Source organism: Pongo abelii, chromosome 15 (assembly GCF_028885655.2).
Source record: "Pongo abelii isolate AG06213 chromosome 15, NHGRI_mPonAbe1-v2.0_pri, whole genome shotgun sequence".
Taxonomy (NCBI): Eukaryota; Metazoa; Chordata; class Mammalia; order Primates; family Hominidae; genus Pongo; species Pongo abelii.
Window position 1 is genome coordinate 104,274,533 of NC_072000.2, and position 25,394 is coordinate 104,299,926.

Here is a 25,394-nt window from a genome sequence, read left to right on the forward strand (position 1 = left end):
TCAATTTAACAAATTATTTCACAGTTAATGTGTATTTTCCTTGGAGTTGGGAGGGAGGACTGTCTAAGGTTGCGTCTTTGAGTTTTCTTCTCAAGTATTTGGCTGCATTTCCACACATCTGTGGGAAGAAATCAATTTCTTTGTCATCCCAGATAGTTATCACCAGCTCCGTGTGAGATGGCTACACCTGTTGGGCTGATGTCTGCATTCTGAATAATCATTTTAAGTAATCTTTTTTCCTTCTGAGTTACAAAGTGATTCAGGTATTTTAAATAGAAACCGCATTATTTTAAGTATTCTTGACCTACCCAGCTTTCCAAAAATAAATCTGATGACTGCTGTGTCTGAAAGGGTACATTTGAAGGAGCTGCTTTATATAAATCTTCAGACCTCTGAAACTTCCTTATTTTTAGAAAACTACAGGAAGAAAATAACAGGGTGTGCCCAAGAGTTTTGTTTTCTTGATTAAGAATGACATTTGAATTTCATAACTGCACAGAAAAATAGATGTTTTCATAGTCATCTGATATTTCTTTATAAACATTCTTCCTAACTGAAAGCAAATCAAAGCTTAGTTGCCAGAAGGTCACACCAAGAGGTAGAAAAAAAGATTCACAAGAAAGCAGGTGAGTGGGCTGCATCCCCTGAATGGAGGGACCTTGGGCTGCCTACTTTCTGTGCAGCTAATTAGAGGACAGTGGAAACAGGGGCAGGAGGGGCGTGCCTGTGGGAGGGGTGTGCCCGTGGGAGGGATGTGCCTGCGGGAGAGGTGTGCCTGCAGGAGGGGTGTGCCTGCAGCAGCTGCCCTGGCTGTGCTCATCTTTGAGGGAGCTGCCATGTGGGCACTTGGGAACTGGTGCCCACACCTCTGTCTGTCTTTAGAGCTGGGTCTCTGTGGTTGTGGTTGGGGTGGGGAGTCTTTTAGGCAAGATGGATTTTAGGCAAATCTCCTTTGGTTTTAAGTGGCCACACAATTATCACTTCATAATATTTTGGCCTGCCATCCTCATATAGACTTGAAGTAGCCTGGATACATGACATTCTTATTTTTATTTCCGAGACAGGTTCTTACTGTGTCACCCAAGCTGGAGTGCAGTGGCGTGATCTTGGTTCTCTGCAACCTCCGCCTCCTGGATTCAAGCGATTCTCCAGCCTCAGCTTCCCGAGTTGCTGGGACTACAGGCACACGCCACCACACCTGGCTAATTTTTTTTATTATTTTTAGTAGAGACAGGGTTTCACCCTGTTGGCCAGGCTGGTTTTGAACTCCTGACCTTAGGTGATCCGCCTGCCTCGGCCTCCCAAAGTGCTGGGATTACAGGCATGAGCCACCACATCTGACTTGCATTCTTATTTTTAAATGTCAAGTGATTTTTTCCCCCAGAGTTAGTTTTTTAATGCTTAGGGCTCACTCAGTTTGTTGAGGTTTGGGTGTACAGCTTTTGCTGTCTGCCACAATGCTGGGGATGGTTGTGCCACCAAGAAGCAGGCAGGTACTCACTGGGGGTCCTGCTCAAAGCCAGTGCGGGAAGAGCGCATGTCTTTCTGCTGCCGTAGCTGCTAGCTAGTTTTTAGACTGTAGTCAACACTCACTGGCCTCAGTAGTACCTGTGGAGCCATGGCTAATCATTCTGATTCCTTTCCACAATAATACTCCACTTATTTGAAGAATGTTATCATGACCTCTAAGCTTTGACTGACTGTCATTCTTCATACACCTTGACTAGTATAACGATGAGAACTGCAGGTTCATGGAAATAATTCACTAACAACTAAGGTCAAGGCTTCCTGAAATGGGGTGAGATTGTGGCCCACTGTAATGTGCTGGGCCTGTGGATAGGTATTCTGTAGAGAGGGAGCTGTCACTTGTTCCCCGTCCCTGCAGTTGGCCTGCTTGCACCAGTTACCCCGGTCTTCTTTCCGATACTGCCCTGGGTCTTAGGATTTCCTCAGTCTCTGTGAGCTCCCCAGACTCTGCTTTCTCCTTTTCCTTTGATATTTTTTAAAATAGGAAGAACCGGCTACCATATCACACAGCTTCACTGTGGTGAACCTCAGCCCGTAAAGCTGGCTTGGTTCATGTCGGACTTACTCTTGGATAGAATGACTTGGAATGTTTCCACTTTGCTGAGCTTGGATTACCATATAGTGGAGAAAAGAGAATCAAATAGTTCACGAAGGGCTGTATTAAAATTCTTGCTAATATGGAAGTTTTTCAGAGTTGCGGTTGGAGTGGGACAATACTCTGGTAGCAGAATACAGTGAACAGACCCCTTAGATATTGCTGTTGTGACCGTAAATACAGACAAATGATGGATGAGTAAGGGAATTCATTGCAGCACTGTGCACAATGGAGAAAAACTGGATAGGAAACAATAAGGGAGCAGCAAGCAGTAGGGGCATGGCCAGGAGATGATGGTGCCTCCATATGATTAAATGCTGTGTGGTCTTTAAAAATGTTTGTGTTACTGGTACAAGAGGGAAAATGCTTATGCATTACATTGAGTCAAATGCAGGCTATAAAACTGTATATACTGTATCATTTCAACTAAACAGACAAAATTTATGCAAAGAAGACTGGAATGAAGTACTGTATAGCAAAAGTAATTCACGGGTTTTTTCCTGAGTAATAGGATTATGAATTTTAAAATATTTTTAGTTAGTTTCTAAATGTTCTGTGCTGTGTATTTCTTAAAAAGCAGAAGAAATTCGTGTTCTAAAAAGTCACTTCTTTCTTTCCATTGAATCTGAGGTCAACAGCAGGGTTCATGGCAAATGTCAGGAGGCCAGGGGTTTGCTCACATGTGTTTTCAAGAAGACAGGGAGTAGTTTGGAGTTCAATCAATTCATTGTATACACACACAGCTGATTTTCATTTTAGTGCAGGGATTTTTAAAATGTAAAATGTAGATGAAAATATAGTCATTGTGCCATGTATCTGGGATCGTCTATTTTGTTATGCATTAACCAGTGAGTAGCTCATATTTCCCATTTGAAATTTTGCTTGTTTGTTCAGACTAGTTAGGCAGCTTCCCTTTTAAAGTACTTTAATATGAAATACTTTAATATGCCTTTGCAACTTTTAAAATCAGTTATATCAACTAGTGGATCTATGAATTAGAAGATCAAAGAATTATAATTATTGGCTTCATTAATTAATGGATCAGAGAATTACTAAATATAACCAGAAGGCTTCTGTTGGGGAGGTTAATAAGAAGGTCAGTCCTGTCACTTCAAGACATCCAAACCCTCTAGCCTCAGAACATAGCCTCTGCAACCACTGTCAAAAGCCAACTACAGATTTTTAGCTGTGAGAAGCCTGTGCTACACTGGCACTTAACACTGATATTCAGAATACTACTCATAGGTACCATGTATTGATCGACTAAGGGCTGGACTTTGCAGCAGACATTTTGGATGTATTTGCTCATTTCACCCCTCCACGTTTCTGTGAGGCAACTATCATTGTGCCCATTTTATAGATGAGAATGAAGCCTATGGGAAGGTTAGTGATTTGCCCAGGCTACACAAGGGCTAAATCTGGGACTGGACCCCAAGGCCCGGCTGGCGTGTTCTTTCTGCCGTCTACATTGCCTCACTGTGCATGCCTCTAGCAGTATTCCATAAGTTAGCATTATTCACATTAAACCAAATATTTAAAACATGAATATAATTTGAAAATCTTTTTTCAAGGTTTAATTTGATTTGCAAAGTGTGCCAGATACATTAGATCATATTCAGCACATCATTGTGTGAAATAGTTACGTTACGGTCTCTTCACAAGTTTTATTAGGTAGGTGCAACTGACAAATTAAAATTTTTAAGCTCTTGGCAGTCAATGACATTAATGAATAATTAACTTAGTTCTTTATCCTGGTTAACCAAAATTAAGGAGCAAGTGGCTTTTGCTTTTTCTCTTGTCTACTGCACTTTCTCCTTACAAATTGGCAAATTACAAACTATAGTTTCTTTTGTTTCTCTCATTAGCTGCCCTCTCCAGTTTAGATAGGTATTCTGTAGTGATTTATAGAAAAGGGTTTAGTAGATGTTTGTAGTTTTTCAGAGATTAAAAAAGACGTTTCAAATTTCATATTATGAAAATGTTCTCAAATGTGTACAAAAGTAGAAAGAAGAGTACCTTTTACCTGCCATTCTGATTTATAAATATGTAGTCAGTTTTCATTATGACCCTCTCCCACTACCCCCTCACCCCATATTGGATTATTTTAAAGCAAATCTAAGACGCTGTATCATTTTATCTGTAAATATGTCAGTATGTATTTCTAAGATATAGACTCTTTTTTAAAGTCCATAATGGCTGGGCGTGGTGGCTCATGCCTGTAATCCCAGCACTTTGGGAGGCTGAGGCAGGTGGATCACTTGAGCCCACGAGTTAGAGACTGGCCTGGGCAACATGGTCAAACCCCATCTCTACAAAAAATACCGCAATTAGCCTTGTGTGATGGCGTGAACCTGTAGCCCCAGCTATGCTGGTGGCTGAGGCAGGAGGATCAGTTGAGCTCAGGAGGTCGAGGCTCCAGTGAGCCGAGGTCACACACTGCACTTCAGCCTGGGCAACAGGGCAAGACTCTGTCTCAAATAAATAAATAAATAAATATAAATATAAATAAAGTCTATAATACCATTATTACACTTAAAAACTAATAATTTCTTAATATCATTTAATAGCAAGTCAGCATTCAGATTTCCCTAATTTTCCAATGAATGACTATTTAATAGCAGTTTTATTGAAATATAATTCACATACCATAAAACTGACCCTTTTAAAATGTACGATTCATTGATTATTAGTATAAGTTGTAAAACCATCACCACTGTCTAATTTTAGAAAATTTGTATCACCCGGAAAGAAACTCCTTGCCCATGAGCAGTCATTTCCAGTTGCTCCCTCCTCCCAGCCCCTGGTAACTGCTAGTCTACATCATGTCTCCATAGATTTGCCACCTTGGACGTTTTCTGGAAATGAAATCATACAATATGTGGTCTTTTGCCACTGTCTTCTCCCACTTAGCATAATTGTTTTCAAGGTTCACCCATGTTGGATCACACATCATTCCTTTTCATTGTCAAGTAATATTCCACTAGATGCACCATTTTATTTATCAGTCAATGGGCATTTCGGTTGTTAATAAATTACTTTATGAAATCAGTTCATTAATGTCTTTTTCCCCATTTATATTTCTATTATATTGAATTTTTAATGTTACAGGATTCTTGCACTCCTAGACCCATGCCTAAGAATTCAAATGAAAGTGCATGGTACCATGGACAGCCCTATCTACATGTGCCTTTTGATAATTTCAAAACCTTTTTAAAGTGATGCAGTAAGAGACAGAATTTTAACTCTGCTGTAGGGCTTCAGGTTTCTGGACAGTAGATACAAAGTAGCACGCTCTCTTGTTCTGAACCTTGCTCTTTTTACTTAGCAGTGTGGCCTACAAGGCATTCCTTTGCAGTGTCTAGAGCTCCTCCTCATTCCTTTTTTTTTTTTTTAGACAGAATTTTTGGTCTTGTTGCCCAGGCTGGAGTGCAATGGCTCGATCTCAGCTCACCGCAACCTCTGCCTCCCAGGTTCAAGCGATTCTCCTGCCTCAGCCTCCCGAGTAGCTGCGATTACAGGCATGTGCCTCCACGCCCAGCTAATTTTTGTATTTTTAGTAGAGACGGGTTTTCTCCATGTTGGTCAGGCTGGTCGTGAACTCCCAGCCTCAGGTGATTCACCCACCTCGGCCTCCCAAAGTGCTAGGATTACAGGCGTGAGCCACCGCACCCGGCCTCCTCATTCCTTTTACAGGTGCACAGTGCTCCCTTGCTAGGAGATGCCACAGTGTATTCAGCCAGTCCCTGCAACAGGCTTTGGTTTTGCAAATTGTGCTGCAGTGATTGGCCGTGTGCGTAGGGCATTTTGTATTTTTGCCAGTCTCTTTAGGACAGGTGCCTAGAAGTAGGGGTGCTGGGTCAGAGGATACGTGCACCTGTGATTTTGCTGGATGTTGGTGATGGTGATGATAGGAATCTCCTCCAGCACTCAGCTAATCATCTACTTTGTATTATAACTTAGCAAAAGCAGGTTGCCTTTTCCAGTTCTAAATACAGACATCTTTTAAATTTTGAAATGGATAATTAGGAATTCTAGCTTCATAGTGGTTAGATATGTTAAAAGTAAACTTTGGATTTCCTCATATAATCATATATGTAATCATGTTTTTAAGCCTAATGGGAGTTTTATATATCAAATATTGCACATTGCATTATTGATGTGATATAAGTTAAAAGGGTTTCTTGATCATTAGATTATAACTTAATATCAAAAAAATATGCATTAGTAGATTTGGCTAGCTTTACTAGAACTTCTAGATTTATTCATATCAACTGTAGTTTTGAAAATATATTATCATGGGTAGTACTTTTTGAAGTCTGGGTATTCTAATTCAACCATTTAGAATGATGAAAAAAATTTATTTCAGGCTTAATTATGAATGTGTTTGGACCTGAGATTTTTAATACCTTAGTTAGATTTTCAGTTACCAAACTATGGAGTCATATTGCAGGGAATCTAACTCAAGGTAGTTTAAGTAGTATGAAATATAACAGGAAACTGCTGAGCATAAATACTGCACCTGTTACTGGAAACCAGTCTTCAGCTTGGTTGCCCTTCTCCCTTCACTTCCAGTGGGTTGGTAGGGTCTGTCCTCAGAGAGCCCGACTCACTGGGAAACTCAAATGTTGCTTTACAGAACACTTCTCACATGAATGAAAGACAACAGATTTCAGAGTGGGAAGATACCTTAAGGAACATTTTTGAGCAAAGGCTTTCCTTTATGGTTAAGGAAAATGGGACCCAGAGGACCTTGCCTATGGACACCTGGCTAGGTGGGGGACACAGCAGGGACTGGCGCCCTGGCCCCTAAATCCCAGACCTGAGTTCCTTCCCCCACACTCCACTACCTCCCCCACTCTGCCTTGGTGTAAGCACCGGAAGTAAGTGGCTGGTTTTGGGTGAGAATGTGAGAATGTGCCTGGGGTTCTACTCCAAATCTGTGTACAGGATATGCAGCCCGTGGGTTCTCACTGGCTCTGATTCTGCCTCTGGTACCACTTGACCATAGCATTTCATTCTCTTCACATTATATTCAGGATACAAAATTGCACCCAGTGTCCACAATAGAGCATTTTATTGTCTGGATGTAGCCAGGGGATAATGGCTACCTCTTCTAGGGTGTCTACTATGTGCCGGGCACTGTACTAGAAACTTCACATTGCTCATTCCTAATACTCACAGCAGCCCTGCAAGGTGGGCACTCTGACCTTATTTTAGAAATAATCCAAGGCTTGTGCTGCGTCTTCCAGCTCAGCTGAGGATGAATCCAGTCCTGTCTGCCTCGAGGGCCCTTGCCCTCCTTCACCTGGGCACCTCTTACCCCCAGAGACAGGATTCCAGCCATCCTGCAGTCCTTCCACCGGATGCATTCCAAACACAGCATTTCTCAGGCTCCTTTCATCTGAGAAATTCTCCTTTTGGTGCTGTGTTTGTTGCTGTGTTTTGCCTCTAGGAAAAATTTAATTTTTTTTTTTTAAACAACCCTTTCATGAACCAAAAGAATATCTCATATCTTAGTGTCATCTGGAAACTAGGGATCCATTTATCTTAGCACATGAGGAGCAGAAAATTGTGTTTGAAACTTCCCTGGTGCTATGTCACTTCTGCATTTTTAAAGAGCACTTATCTGAAAATGATTCATTACAGCTGCTCCTCTTTCCTGCCATCTTCAAGATCCAGGCTGGCACCTGTTCAGACTCAACACTAGGAGGTATTTTTCCTTCCACCAGGTTTTCTTATGGCAGCAAGCTTTCTTCCTTGAGTGGCTAATAATTTTTATACATGGTAACGTGAAAGAAACCTGGCATGATGGCATGTGCAAAATAGGTACTTAGTAAGCATGCTGGTGGTGGGGGTTACGATGCTATTTAATCAGTCAGTGGTTACAAAACCCAAGGATGTTATCAAGACAGGGATGAGCAGCAATTGGATCTTGCCAAAGTTGGGATCTATCCAACTTCTCAGTCATTCCAAGAGTAGTCAGTGTGCGTCCCCCTCCCCATTCCCATCCCTCTCCTCTTCCTCCTCTTCCCACCCTCTATTTTTCTTTTATGATCTCTCATCACAACTTTGATATTCTATTTGCTTCTGATGCTACTCTATGATATTTTAAGATAGAAAATATACACTCTGGGAATGCCTCCTGCATTGCCTCTGATTTTCTTTTCATGGGCTTTTAAAATCCTATTTTCTATTTCTTCTTTTGAGAAAAGGACAACAATAGATTATTATGAGATTGAATTTTGAAATTATAACTCAAGAAAGAATGAATAACTTAGTAGTGACTCCAAAATGGCAACATAATATCTTCTCTTAGAAGCAAGGTTTTTGTTATTGAAATTAAACCAAGTTAAATTTCCAATGTATGTTGACTCCCTTCTGTGTGTAGGCCTGGGAGCAGGTACTAGCTTCAAGGATCCTGCAGTCAATGGAGCAGACAGACTATTGGATTTAGCGTTCCAAGTGTGATGACGGTGGCCAAGGCAAGGCACTGTGGGAGCATGGAGGAGGCCCCACTTTCTTTTTCATTAAAGAGAGAAGGAAGATTGGCCCTCAGCTTTAGGGACTGGAAAGTTCCAGCAAGTTAAAAATTTGGCATAATACACAGTTTTGTTGTTGGTAATATTTTAAGAGCCTAAATGGAGGCAGATTTAATTCTATGATGAACAAAATCTGCTAGCTTTTTTGTTTGTTTGATTGGAGATGGAGTATCACTCTGTTGCCCAAGCTGGAGTGCAGTGACACGATCTCGGCTCACTGCAACCTCTGCCTCCCGGGTTCAAATGATTCTCCTGCCTCAGCATCCTTAGTAGCTGGGATGACAGGCGCATGCCACCATGCCTGGCTAATTTTTCTGTTTTTAGTAGAGATGAGGTTTCACCATGTTGGCCAGGCTGGTCTCAAATTCCTGTCCTCAGGTGATCCACCTGCCTCGGCCTCACAAAGTGCTGAGATGACAGGAGTGAGCCACCATACCTGGCCTCTGCTAGCATTTTTAAATGAACTTTTTATTTTAGGATAGTTTTAGATTTCTAGAAAAGTTGTAAGCACAGAAGGTTCCCATAGACCCAGTACCCAGTTTCCCCTGTTATTACCGTCTTACATTAGTATGGTACATTTGTCACAACTAATGGATCAATATTACATTATTATTAATTAATGACCATGCTCTATTGGGATTTCCTTAGTTTGTCCCTTAAGCTCTTTTGGTTCCAGGTTCCCATGCAGGATAATGCATTATCTTTAGTTACCCTGGCTCCTCAGCCTCCTCCAGGCTGACAGTCTTCCTTGTTTTTGATGATCTTGACAGTTTTGAGGAATACCTGTTAGAGAGTTCATTGACTGTCCTTCGCCTTGACATCGTCTGATGTTTTTCTCATGGATAGACTCAGCTTATGGGCTTTAGGGAGGAAGGCACAGAGGTAAAGTGCCATTCTCATCTTATCAGCACGTCCCGTCCAAGGGTGCGTGCTGTCAACATGGCTCATCACTGTGGTTGTTGACCTTGGCCATCTGGCCCAGGGAGTGTCGGTCAGGTCTCTCCACGGGAAAGTGACTTCTTCCCCAACTTCGTCACGTGGCTGTTAGAAGGAAGTCAGTATGCGCCAGCTACACTTAAGGAGTGGCAGATTATATTTTACCTTCTTGAGGGTGGGGTAGCCACATAAATTATTCAGAATACAGCTGTATGGGGATTTGTCCGTTCTCTTCATTTATGTATTTACCCAATCATTTATTTATATATACTGTAGCGTAAACTTACAGATACTCGTTGTGTACTTTGAGTTATAATCAAATACTATGTTATTTGTTTTGTGGCTCAAATTGTTCCAGCTTTGGCCTTTGGGAGCTCTTTCAGTTAGGTTCTGTGTCCGTTTGACTTGCCCCCACCAAAATAGTGTCTTTTGGTTTTGTTGTTGTTGTCTGAGCACTTCTTTACTTTCTGGCACCACAGAAGACTCCAGATTCATGTGCTCCCTGCCCCAGCCCTACGTGCAGCTGCTTCCCCTGGAGGCCTGCTGTCTTCTGCTGTAGAATGGCCTTGGAAACCAAGGTTTGGGCATTGGGTGTCATTGCTTTAGGCCCTGTCAGCAGACAGAGCTCAGAAACGTGTTTGTACTAACCTGTGTGTGTGTGTGTCTACGTATGTATTTATACTTACATGTCTGCATCTGTGTTAAGGGAAACCTGAGTCCACACTGATGTCTCTACTCTAGTTGGCACATGGTTCCTTACCGCCATCTCCCCTTGCTTATCCATCACCTCCCTTTCCAACAGTGAGAGACCTGCCCCTGCCATCCTCCATCCTTTTATGTAATTGTTCCATCCTGGTGTTCCTGTGTAGTGGTTTCAGAATTGTTAGCCTCCACCTTTGTGGGAAGCACCCTTACTAACTAGAATACAGTGCTGATGTGCAGTTCCTGTTATATTTAGTTTCACAGTCTTTACTCATTTCCAAAATGACTTAGGTCAGCACCTTCCTGCCCCCCACTGCCTTCAGTGAGGTTGTCATATGTTTGTCATACAATCTTCATTCCATCATGGGGTTTCCCTGTCTCCTAGCTGGTTTTACTTGCATACTTCAAGGTTCACTCTTGGTGCTATAAGGGTCTCTGGGCTTTGGCAAGGCATCATGTCACATATGCCCACGATGGTATCTTACAGAATAGTTTTATCACCCTAGAAGACCTCCTGTACGTCACCTATTCAGCCCCTGCCCTGCAACCTCTGACAGCCACAAATCGATTTTCTGTCTTTAGTTTACCTTTACTCAAATGTCATATAAATGCGATGATACGACATGGAGCCTCTTAGACTTGCTGCTTTCCCTTAGCAATGTGGATTTCTGATGTTGTTTGCTTCATTCCTTTTATCACCAACTCATATTCCATTGTATGGATGGGCTAGTTTGTTTATCTATTCACCTATCAGAGGACATCTTGGTCGCTTCCCGTTTTTGACGATTGTAAATAAAGCAGCTCTAAATATTTACATGCGAGTTTGTGTAGACATAAGTTTTCAGATCAATTGGGTAAATACCTAGTGTCAGTACAATTACTGGATCATATGGTGAAACTATATTTAGCTTTATAAGAAACTGCCAGACTGTCTTCCACAGTGGCTGTACTATTTTTCATTCCCACCAGCAAGGAATGAGAGTTCCTGTTGATCGGCATCCTGGCCATCAATTGGTATTTTGTCTGTCTTTTTGGATTTCAGCCATTCTAATAGGTGTATAGAAGTATTTCATTATTGTTTTAATTTGCATTTCCCTAATGACAAATGACGTTGAGCATCTTTTCATATGCTTATTTGCCATCTGTATATGTCTTCTTTGGTGAAGTGTCTTTTCAGATCTTTTGCCCATTTTTTTAATTGGGCTGTTTGTTTTCTTACCATTGAATTTGAAGAGTTCCTTTTATATTCCTTATACAAGTCTTTTATCAGATATGTGATGTGCAAATATTTTCTCCCAATCTATGCCTTGTATTTTAATCCTCTTAAGTTCTTTTGCAAATTTTTAAAAATGTTAATGAAGTCCAAACTATCAGTTTTTTTCTTTCATGGATTGTGCTTTTGGTATTATATCTAAAAACTCATCACCAAACCACTTTCTTCTAGAAGTTTTATAGTTTTGCATTTTAAATTTAGGTTTATGGGCTGTTTTGAGTTAATTTTTGTGTAGGGTGTGAGGTTAGTGTCTAGGTTCCCTTTGTTGAAAAGATGATCTTGGCTGGGCATGGTGGCTCACACCTGTAATCCCAACACTGGGAGGCCGAGGCGGGTGGATCACCTGAGATCAGGAGTTCGTGATCAGCCTGGCCAACATGGCGAAACCCCATCTCTACTAAAAATACAAAAATTAGCTGGGCATGGTAGCTAGCACCTGTAGTCCCAGCTACTAGGGAGGCTGAGGTAGGAGAATCGCTTGAACCCAGGAGACTGAGGTGGCTGAGATTGTGCCACTGCACTCCAGCCTGAGCAACAAGAGTGAAACTCTGTCTCAAAAAAAAAAAAAAAAAAAAAAAAAAGGAAAGAAAAGATGATCCTTTCTCCAAGGAATTGCCTTCATACCTTTGTCAGTGCTGCTGGTGTTTCAAAATTCATGTCCTTTTCCTTTCTACATAGCTTATGTTCTGTAAAACAGTGGTCTCCAGCCTTTTTGGCACCAAGAAAATTGTGGAAGATGATTTTTCCACAGAAGTGGGGGTGGGTGGTGGGGATGCTTTTGGGGAGATTCAAGCATGGTACATTTATTGTGTACCTTCTTTCTTATTATTTATTGTGTACCTTCTTTCTTACTATTACATTTTAATATATAATGAAATAATTATACAACTCACCATAACGTAGAATCAGTGGCAGTCCTGAGCTTGTTTTCCTGCAACCAGATAGTCCCATCTAGGGTTGATGGGAGACAGCGACAGATCATCAGGCATTAGATTCTCATAAGGAGCACTCAACCTAGATCCCTCGTATGCACAGTTCACAAGAGTTTGCACTCCTATGAGAATCTAATCTGATCTGACAGGAGGCAGAGCTCAGGTGGTAACATGAGTGATGGGTAGCAATCGTAAACACAGATGAAGAGTTGCTCACTCGCTCACCGCTCACTTCCTCCTGCTGTGTGGCCTCATCTTCCTAACGGGGTTGAGGACCCCTGCTGTAAAATGTTACCTTTACAAAGGGGAAGTTTCTGATATTATTTTCTGCTTGTCTTACAGCAAGACCACTGATGCAGACCCTGCCTTTAAGAACCACTGTCAACAATGGCACTGTGTTACCAAAGAAACCTACTGGCTCTCTACCATCCCCCTCTGGGGTCAGGAAAGAAACTGCTGTGCCAGCAACCAAAAGGTGAGCCAGAAGCAGGGCCTTAAATGAACTCTAAAAGCAGTTCTCTCTTAGATTCCAACATGAGTATTACTTTTTAAAATGACATTGTACAATTTCTTCTCTGAGTTAAAGCTTATAAAAGTCCAACATTTTATATGGTGCCATAACAGGAACTAGTTAATTTTATTATTATTCTTGTTTTAGATTTACTTGTGTTGCCTTTGAAACCTCACTGGCTAAAACCACAGTGTGGTGTTTTGTATTTTTACTTAAAGTTCTCTTTTGAAAAAACAAATGTTAGTATAACCTGGGTAAAAATAAATAGCTGTTCCCAAGTCCATACTGGGAACATGGCAAAATTCAGATTGCCATGGCAACCTTAGATTTTTCTCTATGCAATTTGGATAAGCTCATACTTTCAAAATGTACCCAACAGTGGAGTCTAAATATTGATGTTATCTGTCACAAAGAGCACAGTTTGCTCTTAACTTTGCTATTATTTTGTAATTATCATTTAAAGATTTTTATATTTTAGGGCCAGGTGCAGTGGCTCCCACCTATAATCCCAGCACTTTGCGAGGCCAAGGTGGGCGGATCACTTGAGCTCAGGAGTGTGAGACCAGCCCACCTTAACCATTTTTAAGTGTAGAGTTCAGTAGTGCTGGCTGGGCTTGGTGGCTCATACCTGTAATTCCAGCACTTTGGGAGGCCAAGGCGGACAGATCATCTGAGGTCAGGAGTTCGAGACCAGCCTGACCAACAGGCGAAGCCCTGTCTCTACTAAAAATACAAAAATTTTCTGAGCGTGGTGGCACATGCCTGTGATCCCAGCTACTTGGGAGGCTGAAGCAGGAGAATCGCTTGAACCTGGAAGGCCAAGGTTGCAGTGAGTCGAGATCACACCATTGCACCCCAGCCTGGGTGACAAGAGCAAAACTCCATCTCAAAAAAAAAAAAAAAAAAAAGAGTTCAGTAGTGTTAAGTATATTCACGCATCTATTGTTGTGCAACAGATCTCTAGAACTTTTTCATCAGGCAAAATAGAAACTCTAGACCCATTAAATAGTAACTCCCCCTCTACTGTCCCCACTGCCATTGGCAACCACCTCTCTACTTTTTGTTGCTATGATTCTGACTACATTAGGTATTTCCTAGGAGTGGTATCATCTAAGTAGTGCTTGTCCTTTTGTGACTGGCTTACTTTGTTTAACATGATGTCCTCGACATGCATCCATATTGTAGCATGTGACTGATTTTAAGGCTGGATAATATTGCATTGTGTGTATATATCATATTTTGCTTTTTATTTTAATTTTAGGCTCGGGGGGTATGTGTGCAGGTTTGTTACAAGGGTATATTTGTGATGCTGAGGTTTGGGCTTCTGTGGATCCCGTTACCCAGATAGTGAAGATAGTACCAAATAGGAAGTTTTTCAGCCCTTACCCACCTCTCTCCCACCCTCCTTTTGGAGTCCCCAGTGTCTGTTATCCCCATCTTTCTCATATTTTGTCTATACATTCATCCATCAGTGGCTATTCTGTACCATTTATCTGCACATCTGTCCTTATGGCCAATACCCTACCATCTTGATTACTATTGCTTTTTAGTATGTTTTAAAATCAGGAAATGGGAGGCCCGCAACTGTATTCTTCTTTTTTGTGATTGTTTTGGCTATTTAGGGTCCCTTGATATTCCATGTGAATTTTAGGATAGTTTTTTTCTATTTCTGCAAAAAATGCCTTTGGGATTTTGATAGAGATTGCATTAAATCTGCATATCACTTTGAGTAGTATGGACATTTTAGCAATATTAAGTCTTCCAATCCATAAACATAGGATGTCTTTCTCTTTTTTTTTGTATTTTCTTTTAGCAAAGTTTTGTAGTTCTCAGTGTATAAGTCTTCTAACTCCTTGGTTAAAGTTATTCCTAAGTATTTTATCCTTTTTGATGCTTCAGTAAATAGAATTAATTTCTTAACTTCCTTTTCAGCTTGGTCATTGTTATTATATAGAAATGCATCTGATTTTTGTGTGTTGGTTTTGTATCCTGAAACTTTGTTGAAATTACGTATTAGTCCTCACAGTTTTTTTCTGGAATCTTTAGGGTTTTCTAAATATAAGATTCTGTCATCTGTAGACAGATAGTTTTACTTTGGATCCTTTCCTATTTGGATGCCTTTCATTTCTTTCTCTTGTCTGATTGCTCTGGGTAGGACTTTGAGTACTGTGTTGAATAATAGTGGCAAGAGTGGGTATCTTGCCTTCTTCCTGATTTTAGAGGAAAAGCTTTCAGTCTTTTACCATTGAGTATTATTTGAGCTACGGCCACTCAAATATGGCGTTTATTACATTGAGGTAATTTCCTTCTATTCCTAGTTTGTTGTGTTTTTTATCATGAAAGGGCGTTGAATTTTGTCAAATGCTTTTCCTCCATCAATTGAAATGATCATGTGGTTTTTGTCCTTTATTCTGTGAATATTGTATCACATTGATTGATTTTTATGTGTTGAATCATTCTTGCATTCCAAATATAAATCCCAATTTGTCATGGTATATAATCCATTTAATGTGCTGTTGTTTTCAGTTTACTAGTATTTTGTTGAGGATTTTTTCATCAACAATTCATCAGGGATATTGGTTTTCTTTTCTTGTGTCTTTGTCTGGTTTTGGTATTAGAATAATGCTGGCCTCATGCAATGATTTGGAAGTGTTCCCTGCTCCTCAATTCTTTGGAAGAGTTTAAGGAGGATTGGAATTTATCCTTTTTTAAATGTTTGATAGAATTCTCCGCTGAAGCTATCGGGTCCTGGGCTTTTCTTTGTTGGGAGGTTTTTGATTACTGCTTCAATCTCCTTTTACTAGTTCTAGGTCTGTTCATATGTTTCGCTTCTTTACGATTCAGTCCTGGTGGGCTGTGTGTTTCTAGGACTTATTCATTTGCTCTAGGTCACCCAATTTGCTGGCATATGCTTGTTCACGGTGGTCTCTTATAGTCCTTCTCGTTTTTGTTATATCAGTTGTAATGTCCTTTCGTTTCTAATTTTAGTTATTTAAATTTTCTCTCTTTCTTTGTTAGTCTAGCTAAGGGTTTTTCAATTTTGTTGATCTTTTTAAAAAAAAACCAATTCTTGGTTTCGTCGATTTTTTTCCTATTGTTTTTCTATTCTCCACTTCATTTATCTCTGCTCTGATCTTTATTATTTCCTTCGTTCTGCCAACTTTTGGTTTTATCTTCTTTTTCTAGTTCCTTGAAGTATAAAGTTAGGAGGCTGATGTGAGATCTGTCTTCTTTTTATGAAAACTTTGATCACTATAGACTTCCCTCTTAGTACCCCTTTCACTGCCTCCTGTAAGTTTTAGTATGTTGTGTTTTCATATGTCTCCAGATATTTTAAAAATTTCTTTGTGATTTCTTCTTTGACCATTGATTAAGAGTGAGTTGTTTAATTTAAAGATTGACTTTTTATTGTAGCAAATACATGCATGCCTCATTTTATTGTGTCTGTCTTTATTGTGCTTTACAGATACCACATTTTTTTTACAAATTGGTGGTGGTGGCAACCCTGTGTTGAGTAAATCTATCAGCATCGTTTTTCCAACATGTACCCACTTCATGTCACATTTTGGTAATTCTCGCAACATTACAACTTTTTTGTTATCATTATGTCTGGTATGGTGATCAGTGATCTTTGGTGTTAATACTGTAATTGTTTTGGGGCACCAAAAACAGCACCCATAGAAGGTGGCAAACTTAATCCATAAATGTGGTTTGTGTCCTGACTCCTCTGCCCATTGTTTCCCCATCTCTTTCCCTCTCCATCGGCCTCCCTTTTCCCTGAGACACAACAATATTGAAATTAGCCATTTAGTAACCCTGTAATGGCCTCTAAGTGTTCTAGTGAAGGGAGAGTCATACATTTTTCACTTTAAATCCAAAGCTAGACATGATTCGGCTTAATGAGGAAGGCATGTCAGAAGCCAGGATAGACCATCATGTGGTTTAGATGTTTGTCTCCTCCAAATTTCATGTTGAAGTGTGATCCCCAGTGTTGGAGATGGGCCCTGGAGGAGGTGTTTGGTTCATCAGGGTAGATCCCTCATGAACGTATTGGTGCTGTCTTCACAATAAGTGAGTTCTTGCTCTGAGTTCACTCAAGGTCTGGTTGTTTAAAAGAGCATGGCTCCTCCTCCCCACTTGCTCCCTCTCTTGCCGAAGGACATGCCTGCTCCAGTCTTGTCTTCTGCCATGATTGAAAACTCCCTGAGGCCGCACCAGAAGCTGAGCAGATGCCAGTGCCATTCTTCCTGGACAGCCTGCAGAACTGTGAGGCAATTAAACCTCTTTTCTTTTAAATTACCCAGCCTCAGGCATTCCTTTATAGCTGCACAAAACGGACTCGTGCAGGCCTGTTGTGCCAAACAGTTAGCCAAGTTGTAGATGCAAAGAAAATGTTCTTGAAGGAAATTCGAAGTGCTACTCCAATGAACACGTGAATGATAAAAGAAAAAAAATAAATAAAAGCAACATCCTTATTCCTGACAGGGAGAAAGTTTGAGTGGTCAGAATCAAAGATCATACCAGGCACAACATTCCCTTAAGCCAAAGCCTAATACAGAGCAAGGCCTTAACTCTCTTCAATTTTATGAAATCTGAGAGAGGTGAAGAAGCTGTAGAAGAAAAGATTGAAGCCAGCAGAGGTTGGCTCATGAGGTTTAAGGGAAGACGCCCTCTCCATAACATAAAAGTGCAAGGTAAAGCAGCAAGTGCTATTGTAGAAGCTGCTACAGGTTATTCAGAAGACCTAGCTAGCTAAGATAACTGGTGAAAGCAGCTACACTAAACAACACATTTTCAATGTAGACGAAACAGCCTTATATTGGAGGAAGGTGCCATCTAGGACTTTTATATGAGAAGTCAATACCTGACTTCAAAGCTTCAAAGGACGGACTGACTCTTGTTAGGGCCTGATGTGGCTGGTGACTTTAAACTGGAGCCAGTGTTCATTTATCATTCCAAAAATCCTAGGGCCCTTAAGAATGATGCTAAATCTCCTCTGCCTGTGCTCTATAAATGGAAGAAAACCTAGATGACAGCACATCTGTTATAGCAATATGATATACTGAATATTTTTAGCCCATTGTTGAGGCCTACTGCTCAGAAGTAAAAGCTTCCTTTCCAAATATTACCATTCATTTACAGTGTACCTAGTCACCCAGGAGCTCTGATGGAGCGGTACAAGGAAATTAATGTTTTTATGCTGCCTCACAAAACACGCATTCTGCAGCCCTTGGATCAAGGAGTAATTTCAACTGTCAAGTTTTATTATTTAAGAAATACATTCTTTTTCTTTTTTCTTTTTTTTTTTTTTTTGAGACAGTCTTACTCTGTTGCCCAGGCTGGAGTGCAGTGGCGCGATTTTGGCTCACTGCAACCTCCGCCTCCCGGGTTCAAGTGATTCTCTTGCCTCAGCCTCCCAAGTAGCTGGGATTACAGGCGCACACCACCATACCCAGCTAATTTTTTTGTATTTTTAGTAGAGACAGGGTTTTGCCACGTTGGCCAGGATGATCTCGATCTCTTGACCTCATGATCTGCCCTCCTCGGCCTCTCAAAGTGCTGGGATTACAGGCATGAGGCACCACACCTGGCAAGGCTATTGCTGCCATTGATAGTGATTCCTCTAATAGATCTGGGCGATGTCAATTGAAAACCTTCTAGAAAGGATTCAACATTCTAAATGCCTTTAAGAACATTTGTGGGGCCAAGCACAGTGGCTCACACCTGTAATCCCAGCACTTTGGGAAGTCGAGGCAGGAGGATCACTTGAAGCCCGGAGTTTGAGACTGCAGTGAGCCATGATTGTGCTACTGCACTCCAGCCTGGGCAACAGAGCGAGACCCTGTCTCAAAGGAAAAAAAAAAAGAACATTTATGATTCATGGGAGAAGGCCAAAATCTCAACATGAAGCCCTTATGGATGACTCTGAGGCAATTCAAGACTTCACTGGAGAAAGTCACTGCAAATGTGGTAGAAATAGCAAGAGAACTAGAATTAGAAGTGCAGCCTGAGGATAGGACTGAGTTGCTACAATCTCCTGATAAAACTTTAATGGGCGAGGAATTACTGCCAAAATAGTAGTTTCTTGCGATGGGACCTACTCCGAGAGAAGATGCTGTGAACACTGTTGAAATGACAATAAAGGGTTTAGAGTAGCACACAAACCCTGATGAAGCAGTGGGAGGGTCGTGTGGCTGGAGCGTGGGGAATGTGGCCCAGGCTGTCTGGCTCCAAACCCTATGCGCCTTCCATTGTGCTCGGCTGCTTCCCGAACAGATTTCCAGGTCAGCCCTGACATCTGCTCAGGAAAAACGCTTGATATAATGACTCTTTGCAAATCATCCTTCTCTTATGCCCCATCCTGTCTGTGTACTATTTGTGGGAGCAGGAGCAGCATTCAGGAGTGAGGGTGACTCTCAGCAGAGATTTCTCAGATTGCAAGTCTGATGTTGTTAAGGGGATGCCGGGGCCAAACACCAAGTAAAGAAACAAGTCCTGGCTATGAACAGAGGCCTGGGTCTTACACCCCCACATTTCAGCCGCATGTGAAAGGGCTCCTAGGTGGCAATTACTCTCAGCAATTTTATCTTAGGGAAGAAGGGAGGGAGGAAGGGAGTAAGACAGGAAGGAACAAATGAACACATGAAAAATTATGATTAGTAGCCATCATGTTATATCTAAGTGTGTACGTTTTTGTGTACTAGCATTTAAATGGTAACCCTCCTCCCAGAAACATTCTAAGGCCTCTGTAGACTTTTCCTTATAATTTACAGAATATCCATTTGATTACTCTAATAAGCTATTGTCAGCGTATAGCTGCCAACTAGAAATACATATTTTTCTAGACTGAGTGTCCAAGACTCTGGGTTTTGAGTGAAAGTGTAATGATTCATGTATTTTGGTTCGTTTCTGGCGTTTATGGGCTTCGGTGAATGGGAGTTCCCTTCCATTTGGAAGGTGAAAATAAGAACAGTAGCATCTAATTGCTACTCCGTGGTAAAGTTCCTATAGATCTCTCATTAGGAGAGAATTTTGAAAACAGAAAGAAGCAGGCTGCGCATTCTGAATATTAGGATTAAAATAACTTCCAAGTCATTTCAAATATGTTTACAATCAGGTAGGAATTTTTCTGTAATCAGAGTTCCAAATTAAATGTGTTGGGGCATCTGTGGTGTGTGGATGGGTATATGTTTGTTTTCTTTTCTCCGGGGGTTTTTCAGCCTGGTGCTTAAGAACAAAATCCCCTTTGGAAATAGTCCAGTGCCCAGCGGTTGTGCTTTGTGTTGCCAATTAAGACTTCGATTGAGGGCTTGATTTGGAATCCTTGGGAAAAGCTTTGTTTCCATTAGGCAAAGGAAAAAAGGCAGAAAATCCAGGGAAGACATTGTAGGTCATACCTTGCTCAGTGGGGATGCGGAGGCTGACAATGGAGTAACATTTCTACTGGTTCAAGAAAGAGACAATCACTGTTCTCTGGGCTCATAAGTAGAGCATGACAATAGGCCAAGCTATGTGAACAGAGATCAAAAGAACAAAACTGGTACAAAAAGCGTTATTTAAAAAATGCTCTGTGACAAATGTGAGATAGACTGGTAAATATCTCTTGCTTCCAAACAAACAGCCAATAGTGCTTTGGAAAAATAGTTCCACTTGTTAGAAGCACAGCATTTGTAATTGCACTGAAGTCAGTGCTGGGTACATAGCGTGATTTGAAGAATAGAAAGCCAAAATCTGGCTTCAGTTGATTTTTAAGAATTATTTCTAATCTATTTCTCTATTATTCCGATCCATTGAAACGTAGGTGATAAATCCATGTTTGAGTCTGTTCTCAGTGGCAAAATAGAGGTGAAAGTATTGTCCTGTTAAACAAAGGAAGACCCGCGGGACCTGTCCCGTTATCAGAAGTGATATGGTTCTCCCCACTAGCTCGAGTAGTTGACTTTGTATTGTAGAAAGAAAGACTTATGTATATAGAATTCTCTAAGATTCTCCCAGACCACTAGCCTTCCTGAAAAATGACTTGGATTTTGCCAAAGATCAGTTTTTAGGCAGTGAAAGATATGAGCATTTGTTAATTTAATTACTGAAGTGCGTTATCTCAGTCTGTCAGAATTATCTCGTAATTTGAGGGACAAAAGCCAGGTGGGTCCTTGTCCCTCGTGGACCCTCCAGCACTCAGCATAGCGCACAGTGGATGGTCGATGCCTGGTAAGTGTATGTTGAGCAGCTCACTGCTTTTATCCAGTGTTAGTTGCCCCAGCTGTCAGGACAAATGAAATCATCAGAAAATCTCTGGTCACACATAAGAGCTGCCTGTCAGATTTCTGTTTTGCTTGTAAAAGTTTGGGATACTTTTGCAAAATTTTGGAAAACCAATTTTTGATTCCCAATCACATGATGAAAGAAAACCTAATTGTAGCTTCTTATGCTTAGAATTCTTATTAACCATAAGAAGAAAGACATCTGTTTTTCTTATGGTCACCAGTCTCCCTGCAGAAATTTTATTATGTCTAAAGTGTTAATTGGCACAAATTGTTGAATGCATATGTAATATAATATAAAGAACCATTTATTTTCATAACTTAGAAGGTTGCAGGTTTGGGTGTGCGGGCAGAGAGCAGAAGGGAAAACAAAATAAGTGGTGATATCCATGCATTTCTACACAAAAAATACTTGCCTTAAGCACTAAAAAATATACTGCATTATTGCACAGTCTCTCACAAGCCAGTACTTCTACCACTTTCAAAATAAAGAGCATTATTTTTCACTCGCCGTCCAGAGAGAACATAGCTTCTTTGATATTCCCTGCTGGTTATTTGAGGAGGCTTCCTGCAGTGAGTGTACAGTATTGCTCTCTCTGGCTGCCCTTGTTACTGCAAATGTCTTGTCTTTAAGCTTTATTTTCTGTCCTTCACTTTGAGTCCTAGTAAATCCTCTTTAATTCATAAGAGGCCTTGGCTCTCAAAAGGAAATGTCTTGTTTTTTATTCTACGTCTGGGACAACAGTAAGATTTTTTTTAAAAGTTTAACATTTTAATGCAAATATGGGAATGACAAATATCTTGGAAGAGTTGTGATGGATTATATCCACATCTATATATGCAAAGCAAAATGTCTTTCGATTTTGATGTGTGCGTCCTGCAGTTTACTGAAGCTTATCAAAATACTTTTCCACGCTTTTATTAATTGCACTCACGTTTATTCTGCTTTGTTTCTGTGCCTCTTATACGTAGATTAAACAGATCTGTGAGTCTTCTCAATGCTTGCAAACTGAATAGATCGACACCAAGGTGAGGGGAACTTAGATTTACTTTGTCACCATAGCTGTTCCTTCCATTGTTTCCATCTCTGTTTTAACATAGTAGCTTCAAGGTCTTGTCCAGTGCCTACCATTCATCAAGTCGTCAGTCATGTAACTATATTAATCATTAACATTTATTGTTTTTTTTAGATGCTCAACTGATCCTCCAAAACTAGTATACTTTGGCGGTTCATAAATTGCAGATGGTGTTAATTAGGGGCCTAATAGAGAGAACACAGGGTTGAAGTCACCAGCCCCACCAGTTGCTGTAACCCCAGACAAGTTGCTTCACACTCCTGAATTTGGTTCTTCGTCTGTAAAATGAAGATAATGATATTGCTGCAGGGGATTTGTGAGGTTTGAATTAAATAATACAGTATATGTAAAAGTCCAGAGTACTCCTTAAACATTAACCGTGGCTGCTGCTGCAGTTTTCATCACTGGCACCCCAATGAACTCTTCCAGCCACCAGGTTGAGTGTTAATTATTAGAAAATTAGTTAGTATTTGCTGTAATTGATGAACAGTTGTGGTTTTTCAGCTCTTTAGGGGTGCTTTACACAGTTCTTTAAGTTGCTATGAACTTGCCATGAACTCCCACAAGAACGCCCCAGAGGCCGTGCTCTGGGCTCTTCTTGCGGCTGCAAAATCTCCCAGGGCCCCAGCAGCTGGTCGGGGCAAAGTGTGCATCAGAGCCTTGTACTAAAGACTGGGCGGAGAATAATCCTGCTAAGTCAAATTAGCTTGGTTTGTCGTCATGGGAACATCTTGAACTTGAAGCACAAAGGCTCCTGTAATTTTTAGACTTTAATCCCAAATTTCAGAAATGTAATGCTCTCTTAAAATCTGTAATTTCCTTGTCCCCAAATTGAGCATTCTAAAAACACACATTTTGACCTTAAGGCACACCCTGCTGATTGCAGTTGTAAGATTCTGCACTGTCCAGTCAAGGGTTCCCCAGTTACCAAAAAGACTATGTGGAAAGTGTATTCAGATAATCACCCTGAGAGTGAGGTGATTTTTCAAAGCCAACATACCATGAGGGTTTTTAAAAACCTGCTCGGAGATTACTAACAGCCACTGGAAGTTGCAAAGGAAGGAGGACTGAAAGTTGGGCTAAGGAGGGTGTATAGACAGAGGAGACAGAGAGGGGAAGGAAGGCAGAGAGGAGAGACTCACTGGCTACCAAGAAGGAGAGTGGCCAGCACCAGGCAGGAGCTGCCTAGATGGGAGGCTTGTCATTTACTTATGAGGAGGGAGGACATTGAGCTTCAGTGCAGGAGCAGGGGTCTTGCTGTGTTAAATTCCTCGGCTCCTGCGTGCTCCTTGTTGAGATCTGGTCCCCGTGCACCCTTCACTGAAGCTGTGCCCACTGGAGCCGCCTGAGACTCCCCACTTCCCAGGGCTCACCCCCTCCTCTGTGCAGCACCAGCACATTTACCTAATCCTGCGCTAGCCTCTGCATACCACTCCTCTGGGTCGCTGCTACCTCTGACTCCTGCTGTAGCTTCTCAGCCCACGTCTTTAAATATTAGTTTCCCCAGGGCTCTTCTGTCCTTGGTCACCTCCTCCCTCGGTGATTTCCTCTGCATCCGTGGCTCAGCACCCGCCAGATGGACAGGGCCTGTCCTGAGCTGTCTCGCGTGTTGCAGGCTTGTATTCTCACCCATCCACACCTCCAGCTCCAAGTGTCAAGACTAGAACCACCCAAGTCTGTGCCTGTTCCCAGAGCCCTGGCCCTAGAACAGCCCCCTGCCCACCCCTCCCCTCCTTCTTTTTTCTTACAGAGCAGGTGCTGCATTAAAGCAGTTTGTGTCTCTTCTGGTGACAGGGTCAGTGTGTGATACTTCCATTTATTTCATCCTTTCATTTAATAAATGTGTACCGAACTTTTGTATGAGGCTCTGCAAAGCATACGAAAATGATAAATGAGATAAGATCTCAAGAAATGCGTGGACTAATGATGAAGATTTTTAAGTATGTACAGAGATACCTATACTAGAGTTATGTGCTCTGTCTTAGTGAGTTTGGGTTGCTATAACAAAGTCCATAGACTGGGAAGCTTATAAACAGCAGAAATACATGTCTCACCATCCTGGAGGCTGGGAGTCCGAGACCAGGGGGGCCAGCATGGTCAGGTTCTGACGAGGGCTGTTTTTCAGGTTGCAGGGGGCCATCTTCTCACATGGTAGAAAAGGGTAAGAGAGCTCTCTGGGCCTCTTCCATAAGGGCACTAATTCCACTCATGAGGGCTCCACCCTGCTGACCTCATCACCTCCCAAAGGCCCCATCCCCTAACACCATCACATTGAGGGTTAGGGTTTCCACACATGAATTTGGGGGATACAAACAGTCCATAGTGTGCTCTAAGAGGGGAACAGTCAGCCTCCACTCCATACCTGGGCTCTGGTTTACCCCTCATGCCTACGAATCCCCTGTGTATAGAGGATCCCTTCTCCTAGAGCAGGCTCTTTCCATCTGTGTCACAACAACACATTCAAGCCATTCATTTGATCTTTCCTGGAATTTCGCAGTCTTCGGGAAGACTTCCCCAGGCTGCCTTCCCAGGCCTCTGAGCACTCTAGTCCCTCTTGTCCTACGAATGAAGTTGGCCACTTACATGGACACCACCTCCAAACAAAGGCATTGTGCAGAGGGTGGAACATTTCTGTCGTTACTCGTGGCATCCTGTTAGCATTTGTCCCACGCCTGCCTTTAGGTCGGATTTCTTCAACAACAGCACTATTGACGTCTGGGGCCAGGTGATACTTTGTGGAGGGAGCCATCCCAGGCCGTGCAGGATTTCTAGCAGCACCCCGGGCCTCCACCCACTACATGCCAGTAGCAGTCCCTCCCCAGCTGTGGCAACAGAAGGATATCTCCAGACATTGCCAGATGTCTTGGGGGCACCATCCCGCCGGGTTGCACACCACCATCTGGACCAAGCTTGTCCAACCCACGGGCCCATGGGCCGTGTGTGGCTCAGGACAGCTTTGAATGTAGCCCAACACAAATTTGTCAACTTTCTTAATACTCTTTTCTTTTGCAATTTTTTTTTTTTGTTTAATTCGTCAGCTAT

General features: G+C 41.6%; 1 protein-coding gene and 1 long non-coding RNA gene across 5 annotated transcripts in view; one reads left to right on the forward strand and one right to left on the reverse strand.

The window, feature by feature from the left end:
* The window catches only part of EML1 (EMAP like 1), a 206,385-nt gene that overhangs the window by 116,466 nt on the left and 64,525 nt on the right, over positions 1-25,394 (forward strand). For 2 of the 4 annotated variants that reach the window (XM_054530510.2, XM_054530509.2), the window contains exons 3-4: positions 12,847-12,979; positions 22,249-22,305. In XM_054530510.2, coding sequence (XP_054386485.1) covers positions 12,847-12,979; positions 22,249-22,305 — 190 coding nt within the window. The remainder of the gene's footprint in view (positions 1-12,846; positions 12,980-22,248; positions 22,306-25,394) is intronic. The other 2 variants (XM_063715730.1, XM_024231744.3) reach the window with 1 other exon arrangement.
* Positions 7,263-12,849, reverse strand: LOC129049846 (uncharacterized). The gene is made up of 3 exons (XR_008513223.1): positions 12,730-12,849; positions 12,466-12,523; positions 7,263-7,570 (listed from the first exon to the last, which is right to left on the reverse strand). It is a non-coding gene; the product is annotated as an uncharacterized LOC129049846 (long non-coding RNA).